This window comes from Lathyrus oleraceus, chromosome 6 (genome assembly GCF_024323335.1).
Source record: "Lathyrus oleraceus cultivar Zhongwan6 chromosome 6, CAAS_Psat_ZW6_1.0, whole genome shotgun sequence".
Taxonomy (NCBI): Eukaryota; Viridiplantae; Streptophyta; class Magnoliopsida; order Fabales; family Fabaceae; genus Lathyrus; species Lathyrus oleraceus.
Genome location: NC_066584.1, coordinates 440,466,591 through 440,479,991, shown reverse-complemented (window position 1 = coordinate 440,479,991; position 13,401 = coordinate 440,466,591). Strand labels below are relative to the sequence as shown.

The window sequence follows — 13,401 nt, the reverse complement described above, 5'->3', positions numbered from 1 at the left end:
CCAACGTCGCAATTCATTCATATCACCCACCCAAACACAAAAAGAAGAATCAAACCCCGCAACCACAACTGTCTATAGCCCAGATGATTCATATGGGTCACATCATCGTAGCCCCCCACCAAGGACCACCAACATCTCATCACCATAACACCCAACCATTGTTTAACTATAGTACGCCCTAGGAACCATTGATTCGTTTCAAAAATGATTCAATGACCCAATTTGGGCAACTATACCGTCCCCAATCCACCCAACCCCAACGACCTAACTACGATGACATGGACACCGAACTCCATTACGGAAGCGCCGTTGAGTAGAGCCTCTCCGGATATTGGGAACAAATGATGACACATCTGTCAAATACCGCTGGAACTTCCGCCGGACCTTCCCATCAACCATTGTTTGATCAGGTCAGCACGCAAAGACCTCAAACGCCTCAAGAAAATCGTGAGAGACCTCGGAGACAAACAAATGCACCTGGGTGTGGAACATGGGGACATTATGATCGGGCCGGTCATTAGTTTATTGTCAGTCCAATGTAACCAATTATTACCACATGAATAAATTTATTTTGTTACATTATTCTTTTTTATTTAATAAATAAACAAAATAATATATATATATATATATATATATATATATATATATATATATATATATATATATATATATATATATATATATATATATATATATATATATATATATATATATATATATATATATATATATATATATATATATATATATATATATATATATATATATAAAATACATGGAGTGCTGGCGCCAGAGGTATTGACGTCCACACCGCAAGCAACACTAAGACGCTAGAGGCATTAGCGCCTATTCATGAGGCCTAATGCATGCGCCAATAACATTGACGCGTCCTCATGAGGAGCTCAATGCTATTGACGCCTCCTCTTCATATTTAGAGGATGCGCCAATTCATCTAGCGCATTTTTTTTAAAAGTGGTTATTTTGATATTTTTTTTGAATTATTTGTTATTTTCGATTTTTTTTATTACTTTAAAAAAAATTCTGAAAATGTGAATAAAAAAGTTAGCATAAAAAGAGAATCTGTTTTATTTGAAGAATGTTTCCACAGCAAGAAATCAGAGAACCGAAAACCTCGACGCTGCTTACTCCTCTTTCTTCTCCATCTTCAACAACTCACACTACCACTACCACGAACCAGATGATTCCATCACTGCCAAGAAGAACAACAAAAGATCCAATCTTGTTACCCATTTGAACCTTTTCGATCCATACGAAAATGGGGTTTCACGGTAGAACAAGGACAAGGAGAAACACAAGGCTTCGGAGTTAGCGACAATGACGACCACCAATGGGGATGAGAATGAGAATAGTTTGGAACTGGTAGAGCCTAAAGGTTCCAGAGAGGATAAAGAAAAGAACAAGAGGAAGAAAAAAGCTAAATCTATAGAGTCTCTAGTGATGGAAAAGAAGGTGGAGGATCACAATGCGGTTTCGCAATTTAAGATATCGGAGCCATTGAGAGAAAAGTTAAAGGAAAAGGGAATTGAGTCGTTGTTTCCTATTCAGGCAATGACTTTTGATACAATTCTTCATGGTTTTGATTTGGTTGGTAGAGCTCGCACTGGTCAGGTGTCTTTCTCTTTTCAATTTCTTTTCTTTAATCTATGTAGTGCTGACCGTGGTTTTTAAATTGAGGCCGTGGATTCGGTTGCAGGTGTTGCGATTGCGCTCATTGCAGTTGTTGCGATGCACATTGTGACCGTGTAAATTTTGATTGAGAAGAGTTTGAAATACACCTTTAAAAGACACTTAATGTTAAGATTTTCAGAAGTAAATTGAGTTTTAGGATTCTAGATTGAGTTTAGATGAAAATCTTTGAAGAAACCTAGGCGAAGTTGTTTGATGCAGGTCCTAATGTAAAAGAACGCGTGATTTTAAATTTTAAATCACACCGCAATTGTGGTCCAATGCGGTTGCGGAGACTACCACATTAACAATATTACGGCCGTAATTACAGCTGCGGACTGCAATTTAAAACCATGATGCCAACCCTTTACATTGAAAGTGTGTCTGGTGTCAGTTAGTCATTCATGTTTGTGTTATTGTTTCGTGCTTATTTGTTCTAGAAGTGTTTAAGTTGTGTGTGATTCAGTTCATTTTGTGTTGTGTATTGTATTTGTAAGCTCATAATTAAGTAGTCTTTCTTAAGAGGAATGTGATTATTTGTGGTTACATAGTTGTTAAATAACTTCATTAATCACTTATATCATAGAACTACTTATGTATAAGATTATTTCTATAATGAAAAATATGATAAAGTTGAATCGATTTCATAAGTTAACCTAAAGAGCTTATAGAAAAAAAGTTGAAAATAGCTTATGGAAATGTCATAAACAGTTTCCATAATCTCTCCTAAACAATATCACAAGTTTTTATCTCTGTAGCACCAACACTTTTGAAAAAATGTCTATGTATGTTTGTGTCTGTGTCTGAAAAACACTTTACATTTAATTTATTGAGTTTTTCAAATTATTATCGGTCTCGACGTGTCAGAGTTAGTATCGTGTTTCTGTGTCCATGCTTCATAGGCTTTTATGCTATAACATAACTTCAAATAAGTCAATCCAAACAGACAAAAATCTAAATCATGTACTTTTGGGAAACTGCAGGGTAAAACTCTTGCCTTTGTATTGCCAATAATAGAATCTATAACAAACGGTCCTGCAAAAGCATCAAGAAAGACTGGCGATGGGAGGCCACCGAGTGTTCTTGTGCTTTTACCTACTAGGGAATTGGCCTGTCAGGTAGGTACAGGCTCTATTTGTACTTGTGTTTGCGTTGCTGTCTGGATGTTATTCTGTTCCTTACTGTGTGTGGAGTGTTGTGCATTAGGTGAATGCTGATTTTGAAGTTTATGGCGCGGCAATGGGATTGACTTCTTGTTGTTTATATGGAGGAGCTTCTTATCAAGCTCAAGAGATTAAGCTTAAGAAAGGAGTCGATATTGTCATTGGTACACCGGGCCGCGTAAAGGTAATTATCGTAATACTAGTTGGATATATGTAGTTTTTTCTTGTTTCTTGATATGAATATCAATTCTTGCAAGGGTAGAGTGGAAAAAACTTATTTGTTTTCTTGTTGAATGTACTGATGTAGGATCATATAGAGCGGGGGAAGATTGACCTGAGCCAGCTAAAGTTTCGTGTCCTCGATGAAGCAGATGAGATGCTGAGGATGGGTTTTTTTGAAGATGTTGAACTGATCCTTGGTGTGTTTTTCATTTATCTATTTTTGTGTTCTCAATTTGCAGCAATTTGTGTCTTGAACTCGCTGTTGAACAATCTATTCCGTATTTTCGCAGGTAAGGTTAAAAATGTAGGTAAAGTTCAGACGCTTCTTTTCAGCGCGACTTTGCCAGACTGGGTTAAGCATGTATGTTTCTAAGTGATAATTTCTTCTTTATGCTGATTCGATTTATATGACGAGTCTTTTGACGGTATCGTATTTATACTTTTACCAGATTGCTAAAAAATTTCTTAAGCCAGATAAGGAAACTGCAGATCTTGTTGGCGATACGAAAATGAAGGCCAGTACCAGTGTTAGGCATATTATTCTTCCTTGTACTGGCTCTGCCAGGTCCCAGCTTATCCCAGACATTATTCTCTTTTACAGCAGGTGACTTTAATGATTCGATTTTCGATTATATTCAGATTAGATAAATCTATCTTCCTGTTGAATTTAAATCGTGATTGTTTCGGTATACTGTTATGATATAGTGGAGGTCGAACAATTATATTCACGGAGACAAAGGAGTCGGCTTCTCAGCTCGCAGAGTTGTTGCCTGGAGCAAAAGCACTCCACGGCGACATACAGCAAGCACAGCGTGAGGTGAGCTATTGGTGAATTTTTATCATCTGGTCTGTTTATTTTTTTCGATTTATTTTATTTCGATGAGAGTCAGTGCCGCGCCTGTGTTTTCTTCTCTCTTAATTGTGTCATGTCACTTGCAGGTTACTTTGTCTGGCTTTAGGTCTGGGAAATTCATGACATTAGTTGCGACTAACGTGGCTGCGCGGGGTTTGGATATTAATGATGTTCAGTTAATTATTCAGGTACTTTTGATGCATATACATACAATACTACGGATCATTACTATATTCATCTCAACATTGCATTATGATAATTGTACTTTTTTTAGTGTGAACCTCCAAGGGATGTTGAAGCCTATATCCATCGTTCCGGGCGCACGGGAAGAGCAGGTATTCTTTTTATAAATAAAAAACTGATTATAAATTGGTTTATGAATACAAATTTGTTCTTAACGGGTTTTAAACTGAACTGAAACCACTTTAGCAGTTAACTGTTTTTTCGTTGAAGTGAGCGTTCATGAACCATGAACACCCCTACGTTATACAACGGTTTGGTTTTATATTTGCAGGTAACACTGGAGTTTCTGTAATGCTATATGATCCAAGGAGGTCGAATATATCTAAAATAGAGAGAGAGTCGGGTGTTAAATTCGAACATGTATCTGCCCCTCAGGCTAATGATATTGCCAAAGCTATTGGTGCAGAAGCTGCAGAAATGATAACTCAAGTGTCTGATAGGTTTGTTTTTATTTGCCTATATATGGTGTGTAATGCTTTGTTTAGCTCTTAAAATTATGTCGAAAACACAGTGTGATTCCTGCGTTCAAGTCTGCTGCCGAGGATCTTTTAAATAACTCTGGTTTATCCGTCGTTGATTTACTTGCAAAGGCTCTTGCGAAGGCTGTTGTGAGTCAATCTTCTTCCTCATTTTCTCCATTCGTTTTTTTCTTGCTATTTTTTAAAGTATCAAATCATATGAGGTTTATGATTGAATGTGTAGGGTTATACAGAGATCAAGAAAAGATCTCTATTAACTTCTATGGAGAACTATGTTACATTACTTCTTGATACCGGGAGACCTATCTTTACCCCAACGTAAGAACTTTACAAACAACTTTGGTTACAAAGTACAATTCTATTCAAGTGTCAATTGTGTGAACTCTTTGGACTTGTTTAACATATTCTTTCGTTGGTTGTTGTCAGTTTTGCATACAAAATGTTGAGGAGGTTTTTGCCGGAAGAGAAGGTTGAGGCTGTGAAAAGTCTTACTATAACTGCAGATGGAAATGGTGTTGTTTTTGATGTATTAGCTGAAGATTTAGATACATATCTTGCTGGTAGATAGTTTTTCATGAATCATCGCTAGTAAAGAATATGGTTAGACACTGCGTTTTTATTTTGGTCATAGTTTAAACTCGATAATATTTGTACTTCAGGTAAGAAAAACGCCTCAGATATAAGTTTAGAGGTGTTAAACGCTTTGCCACGTCTGCAACAGAGAGATCAATCAAGAGGTGGCAGATTTGGAGATGGCAATGGTCGTGGTGGGAGAATTGGTGGTGGCGGAAGGAATGGTAGATTTTCAAGTGATAGGTTTGCGAACGGTGGTGGTAGAGGTCGTGGTAACTGGGGTGGGAAAAGATGGTGAAGTCTATGTTCGATATGGGGGGAGCATAACTGCATGAGGCTTCAACGGTGCATAACTGTATGTGTCCGTGTCTGTGTCGGACACTGAGATGACACCGACACTGAGGGATATGGTGAAGCTGAAAGGGATGTTCACTTTGTTCATGATGCTTAGTTAGTTATGACTTGTGATTCAAGTTCAGTGGCTTTGGAGAATTCATGTTCAGATGAGCTCAATGTGTCTCCACAATCCATTAACATAATATGTTTTAGGTGTAATATTTTACTTCAAACAAAGGGGTATAGGGTTGATTTTTTTTATTCATACATGGTTAGATTATTTATATGAATGAGGATGGTGAAGAAAGGAATATTTTTTTTATTTATTTATTTTTATATCCTTTCTTTTTCTAGTACACCTAGTTGTGATAGTGTATTACTTTCTTCTCAAGTTTTAACTAGTGGCCCAAGAACATGAAGGTTCATTGATGAACTCAGCTAGAACACAAATAAACAATAAATAATTTGCTATGAATTTTTTTAGCAATTGTATATTTGTAAGAAGATTAGAGAGGTAGAAAATGGATCAACCATTGATGAACTTGCGGATAAGACATTAACCATCCACATAAATGTAGTAAACTCATATAGTTGAATAAACCACAATTTTAACTGTGAATTGAATTAACCGAATTAACCACTTTTTTCCACATTCGATTATCTTCTTCATGTCGCATTAAACCTCGAATACCAAAAAGGATCAAAATACAAGCCAATAGAAGAAATAAGAGGAACACCTCTAACCTCTATGAATCTAATCCTCACAACATGAGCATGCACAACATCTCCATCAAGCCTATGAAGCCTCTTGTAACCAATTGTTGTCCCTTGGATTAACAATTTACCATCCACATAAATCTCATACTTCTTAATCCTTTGACCAAATCCAATTGCTTCTTGTATTCCAATGACATTAAACCTTAAACCTCCATCATTGCCCCAAATTTCAACCCAATGATCATCCTTTATCTTATTATCTTCCCGCGGGGTCCAGTATGACCCCAAATGGTCACTATCCAACATGTTTTCTGGTCCAAACCCTCCCTCGTTTCCTCCTCTTTGGCTACTAACTTTAACATAACAACCTTCAGCTATGTTCTTGTGAAAAATTGTATTGATTGCAGTTCTAAATTCTTTTAATCTATGCGCATCATTGTCCGATATAAGACCGGTTGTGTTAGGTGGTACATTGAGAATTAACACGCAATTTCTACCAACCGATGTGTAATAAATATCAAGTAGCTCACTTAGTTTCTTTGGTGATTCTGATTTATGCCAAAACCATCCTGGACGAATTGAAACATCGCATTCGGCTGGTAGCCAATCTGTACCTCTTGGATCACCAGTGTTCAGATATCTGCATTGTTTAAGCAATAATCAACTAATTATTAACTCTAATATATAGTTAAAGAAATCATAAGTATGGTAGGTGGAATGAATCACAATTGTCGATTTGAACTAGAATCATAATTTGTCTTAACTAATCTCTACAAAACCGACGTGTAAAGTCTATAAACACATTTTTATGCTATGTATTGTCTGATTTGAGACTCTTAACACACTACCTCAAACCATTAACTGGACATAGCGTGAATATAAATGGTAGGTGATCAGTGATCTGATCAATAATAGATATATCTGATTGTTATATAGACCAGATACATTGATTATTGAATGAATAAAAAAAAGTCAAATTCGATTATATAAGTGACAGGACGGAGCATGAATTATGATAAGAAGTTTGGGAAGCCACAAAATTCTTGCTTTAGATTTAGTACCTACTTTTGATTGGGAAAGGAGTATGGCTCACAAAAGAATACCATTTCTTTACTCTTTTTCCTTTTTTGAGTGGAGTGAGAGCAAGCACTTTCTCATCTTTCTTTCTAATAAAGAAAAGTTTTAACCACCACTCAACCTTCACATTCCCTACCATTATCATTCTAGCTATACAATCACCATGGATTCAGCGTAAGTGGAAAACTATAAAACCAACAACTTTTTTGGCATGCTTTTACTCAAAAAAGAAAGAGAAAAAACAGCACTTACTGCTCTATGCCTGGACTTCCAATTGCAAGAGAACTTCGATTAATGGTAGACCAACACGTGTCCCCTGCCATCCCATTTTCATTTCCTACCCATCTAACATCAGTTCCAGCATCTGAGAAAATATTGATAGAACTTTGCAACTCCTTCACCATTGAAAACCAATCTGAAAAATAGTATGACACATTTTTTGCCTTTGGATCTTTTGCTCCATCAAACCAAATTTCCCTTACATTTTCATATCTAAAAAATATACAACATAATGTTAATTTCCAAAATGTATGGACCCGCGTTATATGCAGTCAAAACTACGTGCAGAACTACAGTCAACTCATCGTCCTGCACGCAGTTTTAACGGCATACATATTTAGATTGATATACACAAGAGAACTTTGGAACTCACTTTTTAAGAAGCTCTTGCAATTGACCTAAGTAATATTCATTGTAAAGCAAATCATGACCATATCTAGAATCATGTCTATCCCAAGGTGAAAGATAGATCCCAACATCAATTCCTTTATGAGTAGCTGCATTCACAAACTCTTGAACAACATCACCTTTACCGTTTTGCCAAGTGCTACTAATGACAGAATGTTTGGTGTACTTAGAAGGCCATAGACAAAATCCATCATGATGTTTTGCAGTTAATATCATCAATGAAATTCCTGCTTCTTCAGCCACACTAGCCCATTGGGTTGTGTTGAGACCAGTTGGATTGAATATTGATGGATTTTCATGGCCTGTGCCCCACTCGCTGTCACTGAATGTGTTGACACCGAAATGAAGGAACATTATGATTTCTCTTTGCTGCCATTTTAGCTGTGAGTAGGTTGGGAGTGGGAGAATTGGTAATGGTGGAGTTGGTAGTTGTTCTAGTGAAGAACTGCATGGTTTGTTTAGTTGGAGGAATAGTGTCATAAATAAGAAAAAAGAACAACATAGTTTAGGCATGATGGTTTTGAATCAAGGTTGTTCTTGTTTGGTTTGGTTTTTTTTAAGGATTGAAGGAACAGTGTGATAAATAAGAAAAAATAACACTATCATGTGTGTTGTGTTGTGTCATGATCATAATGCATGACAACTTTACAATTGTTCACATGTTTAGGTTTCTGTTCACTTTCCACGAGGACAAAATAAAATATTGCTTCTATGAGTGGCATTCACTTGCATGTGGGGGTGTGTAAACCCATGTCACATGGTAAATAAAATATTACAGTATCAATCACATGATTGATTACTTCTTCACTTTTAAATATGTCATATAGTTTAAATTAGTACTAGTAGTATTTGAAAGGGTTGGTTGAAACATGTGTAATTAGGAGAAATTAAAGGAAAACAGAATATTTTGTGTCGAGTTATAAGTGGAAACTTCGTCACTTACTATGATAGTATCATTTGGAATATTGCTTAATTGTTGTCATTTAGTAGTAGGAGTCGATAGCTTTTGGCATGGTTTGAGTCGAATTTGATACTCATTTCAATTAATTATTTTTTATTTGAATTGGTTAATGTTGTAAATGATGAATGTAAATAGTAAATTATAATATTAATCTGAGTTGATTAAACAAAGTATATAAGTTAAATATATTTTTTATTTAAGTAAATATATTAAAACATTATTTTAGTCTTATTACGCCAATACAACTATTAGCTGCGTAAAAATATCAGATATAGGGGCGCGGGTTCGAACCCGTGACATCTCATTTATTCACTTTTAAAATGATTAATTCTAATGATTAGGCTACTTGATAAAAAAAAACTTTATTTTGATGGGACCATCATAGAGGATTTAGAGTAGGTGGCTAAAATCCTTAACATTATTCGGGAGATCGGTCAAGGATTATGTCTCGAATTGAATATTCAAAAAACTTAGATCTTCCGCCCTTTGTGTGATGATAGTAAATTTCACAGGGAGTTGTTTTCTTCAAACATTGGGAGCCCGATGTTGGGGATGAAGTTGCTTTGAGGGGCTACTAGTCGAGATGAAGGCTTTATCGAGGGGTTGTCCATGAAGAGAGCGGTCAAGGTTGTTGAGCTCATGCATCTTTTATCACAAATAAGACATACTTATAGTGAGCTTCTTCTTTGTTCTTGCATGAGTATCGCCAAACTCTTTTTTGGCCTTATAATGTGTCAACCTAATCATATGGAGAAAGCATCTATTTGATTTGATAAAAGAGTTGCGAAGGGCAATTGAAGACATTGTGGTTGATGGAGGTCCTTTCTTTGGAGACTTTCAATGGAGGGTGACTTCTTTATTTATTAGAGTTCGGGGATTGGGCTTGTACTTTGTAGTAGAGGTTGCCTCGTACGCGTTTGTGGCTTCTAGGGTCCAATCTTGGGTGATACATGATCATATATTGAGAGACTGTGGGATATGTGGTATAAAACTTGATTTTCGATAAAGCTTTGGATGGTCTTAGAGTTGTGATTCCAGAATTTGCCTTAGCGTGTTTACTAGAAATGATGTAACACCCCAAATTTTCAATTACTTATTTAATTCTTTTTATTTGTTGGTGAACTTATATGATTTATTTGATAATTACCGGGGGGGATTACTCTAATATTGGTGTTAAATGCATGAAGGATAGAGATGGATCCTCACCCTTCTCTAGGTTTTTCTCATCCTTTCACTGTTGTTGATGTTCGATGTGTTTGAGGAAGATTTGTGTGAAACTTAATTCATATGATGTGATGAATATGATTGTTGTGTTCTGATTTTGAAGTTGATTTCCGTATGTCTTTGTATGTGAAATTTATTGGGTTAATGTTCATGTGGTCATATATTGGTGTTATGTATCAGTGAAAAGCATGATGATCTTATGCGACGATGTTGATTTTGACTAACCTAACTCCATCAGGTTTCTTGATCAGTTTCCAAGTGTGGTTATCATGAAGAGACTCCATCTCATCATCCATGACCTTTAGCCATTCAGTCTTATTTCGACTCCTCATAACTTCCTTATATTCTATAGGTTCTTCATCTAGAACCTCACTTGCAGAGATTAAGGCATACACTACGAGATATGCATACCCAAGTCTTTGAGGTGGTTTCTTGACTCTTCTCGGCCAATATCTTGCCAACAGGTAGTCATCGACAGTTTCCTCAACTTCCTCATTATCTTCAACATCTTGTGCTTCTTCTTCGACTTGATCTGGGATACGCAATTCAGCATCGACATGCTCCACCTCAACATGGATCTCTTCTTGTTCTAGCTCTTCTTCAGATATCTGTGCACTTCGACTAACACCATCAATTTTCTTGAAAGCCATCTCAACTTCATTGAAAACTACATCTCGCCTGGTGATAAACCTCTTGTGACATGGCTCTATGCACCATAGTCTATAAGCTTTGACTTCTTCAGGGCATCCCATGAACATGTATCTCAAAGCTCTAGGTTCGACATTGTCTTGCCTAATATAAGCATAGGTTATGCATCCAAATACTCTAAGTTTGTAGTGATCTGGTGGATGTCTCGGCCAAACTTCTTTAGGTGTCTTCATATCTAACATAGTTGAAGGACATTTGTTTATCATATATGTTGTGTCGAAACAGCCTCTGCCCAAAACACCTTCTTTAACCCAACACTAGTCAACATGCATCTAACTCTTTTCAAAATGGTTTGATTAAACCTTTCAGCCAAACCATTTTGTTGGGGAGTATGTAACACCCAAAACCCCGCACATGATTTATCGCGTAAATTAAATATAAAATAAAACCACGTAGGGCATCGCACATTCATAACACACATGACCTGCTCCGTAACACGGGTTTCAATAGTAAATTTCAATACACATATTTGTAATATGGATGTTCACACGACATGCAACTTATTTGAATCATACCTGGGATATTTACACGACATCCATCTCATCTGATCGGTATTATATATTCACATAATAAGACATTCATAACTTGTCACCGCACACTCACTTCCACTTTAAAGTATCATCGTAGCAGAATTATCATCACAATTATGGAAGATAAAGCAAGTAATAACATCTAGTCTCAACTTCAATTGTAATAACAAAATAAGAGAGTTGCAATCAATCAACTCAACATCTTAATAATTCTCAACAACAAAATTAGTCTTATGACTTCAACATAATCAGACATAAGGAATAAAATAAGCGTTTAACCCAACCCGATGTTACATGATCAGAGCAAGGTACCACTAGTAAAAGCGAAAAAATAAAGAAGTAATCCAAGAGCTACCTTCCACTTACTTCCGCAATACTACTCTTGAGTATCTTTATAATGCCCATGTAAAAGACAACATTTAAACAGAAGGGATGAGAATTCATTTCAATAATTGAGATATAGAATGAAGAATAAAGTACAATATCTACACAATCATGCACAACAATATATCACATTCTTACATCTAAATCATAATCAACATCATACACGACAACATCTCAATTATCATCAACATCATACAAATCCACATCTCAATTATCATAAATATCACATGCAACAACATCTCATCCAACAATACATCAACAACAACCAATACAAATGCAACACTTATGTAATGTACTCAACACTGACTCGACATGCATGTGGTACCAAATATGAACACTCAGGTTCATCTCATTCCATGATCCCCACCATATGATTGATTCCCTCTTGGAACAGGAGCACACCAAAATCGCTATCATCACCATAGGTAACTCTTCATTAATCCCCATAATAAGAATTAGTTACTCGCACCCGATCCATCACAATGGGATCGAGGCTCACCAAAACTCATTACCATCAACATAGGTAACACTTCACTAATCCCACACAGTAGGAATTAGCTACTCGCATATGATCCATCATCATAGAATCGAGGCTCACGAAAATTGAACCAAAGCCCATACACTAAGATGCATGACTCTCAAATAACATGCATTAACACAACAAAGTTCACCTAAAGGATCCCCACACACATCTCATCATTTATGCATCACATCATTCATAATGTAACAACCATTTCATGTTACCACGTGAATAATATCAACAACAGTAGCAACTCGTTAACATCTTAACATCATCGATATAACAACATAATTATCACACAACGATATTACAACAATGCAACATTCATCAACCAAAGGTATAAACCAATACATTTATTAACATAGTATGCTTGTGAATATTATTAAAACATCTCAACAATCACTACCATGTTATAGGTTTGTGATTTATATTTCTAACGCTTCAAACGACATCAAAATTGGACTTACGGAATAAAAGTTATGACCAAAATCGTCAGGACATGTCAATAATTCATTAATCGAAAGTATGAACAAAAACTCCACCAACACAGTAAGCATAGGAATAATAATCACACAATTCACTTATCACCATTATGTTGTATCTTTGAGAGTCAACTTTCTAATGCTTTAAACCTCAACCCAAAATGATTCACGAGTTGAAAGTTATGATCAAAACCGTTCCCAAAGGCATTACTGAAAATTTGTTATTTTTCTAAAATTTCAAGCACAGTTTTCATCTTCTTCAACCCCAAAAATATCCATAAAATAATCACTAAAATTATTGTATCCCTATGACAAAGTTATAGCCCTCTATTTCAAATATCCAATGCTTTAAACGACACTCAATTTGGACTTATGGATCAAAAGTAATGGCCAAAACAATTTCGATCGAAAAACACGAACAAAGGCTCCCGCGCTGAGCGCGTTCGTGATGGATAGAATGCAGAATTTTCTGCGTTTTGCATCGTTGGAGGCCTTCCAGACCTCCGATTTCGATTCCGTAAAAATCCAAACGCTCAGAAAATTATAGCCCATGTAA

At 36.0% G+C, this 13,401-nt stretch overlaps 2 protein-coding genes across 3 annotated transcripts; one reads left to right on the top strand and one right to left on the bottom strand.

The window, feature by feature from the left end:
- The first annotated feature begins 1,089 nt into the window (after positions 1-1,089).
- LOC127098675 (DEAD-box ATP-dependent RNA helicase 7) lies at positions 1,090-5,891 on the top strand. Of its 2 annotated transcripts, none has more exons than XM_051037333.1 (14): positions 1,090-1,629; positions 2,670-2,804; positions 2,893-3,033; positions 3,157-3,268; positions 3,362-3,432; positions 3,521-3,675; positions 3,777-3,888; positions 4,011-4,112; positions 4,199-4,259; positions 4,439-4,607; positions 4,679-4,775; positions 4,870-4,964; positions 5,073-5,206; positions 5,306-5,891. In XM_051037333.1, exons 1-14 carry the CDS (start codon positions 1,336-1,338, stop codon positions 5,515-5,517), a joined length of 1,890 nt encoding a protein of 629 aa, XP_050893290.1. In that variant the 5' UTR covers positions 1,090-1,335; the 3' UTR covers positions 5,518-5,891. The 2 variants fall into 2 exon arrangements, with proteins under 2 accessions (XP_050893290.1, XP_050893289.1); XM_051037332.1 differs by having other exon boundaries at positions 1,382-1,624.
- A 179-nt stretch (positions 5,892-6,070) lies between these two features.
- On the bottom strand, positions 6,071-8,669 carry LOC127098676 (alpha-L-fucosidase 1). The gene is made up of 3 exons (XM_051037334.1): positions 8,002-8,669; positions 7,602-7,841; positions 6,071-6,912 (listed from the first exon to the last, which is right to left on the bottom strand). The coding sequence occupies exons 1-3, from the start codon at positions 8,547-8,549 to the stop codon at positions 6,222-6,224; spliced, it is 1,479 nt and encodes a 492-aa protein (XP_050893291.1). The 5' UTR covers positions 8,550-8,669; the 3' UTR covers positions 6,071-6,221.
- Between the last annotated feature and the right edge of the window lie 4,732 nt (positions 8,670-13,401).

Coding starts and splice junctions, on each gene's coding strand:
- LOC127098675 (XM_051037333.1), top strand. CDS start 1,336: ATGACGACCACCAATGGGGATGAGAATGAGAATAGTTTGGAACTGGTA. Junction 4,608..4,678: donor ATAACTCAAGTGTCTGATAG/GTTTGTTTTTAT, acceptor TCGAAAACACAG/TGTGATTCCTGCGTTCAAGT. Junction 4,965..5,072: donor AGACCTATCTTTACCCCAAC/GTAAGAACTTTA, acceptor GGTTGTTGTCAG/TTTTGCATACAAAATGTTGA.
- LOC127098676 (XM_051037334.1), bottom strand. CDS start 8,549: ATGCCTAAACTATGTTGTTCTTTTTTCTTATTTATGACACTATTCCTC. Junction 7,842..8,001: donor TTGCAAGAGCTTCTTAAAAA/GTGAGTTCCAAA, acceptor TATATTTTTTAG/ATATGAAAATGTAAGGGAAA. Junction 6,913..7,601: donor GGAAGTCCAGGCATAGAGCA/GTAAGTGCTGTT, acceptor TAAACAATGCAG/ATATCTGAACACTGGTGATC.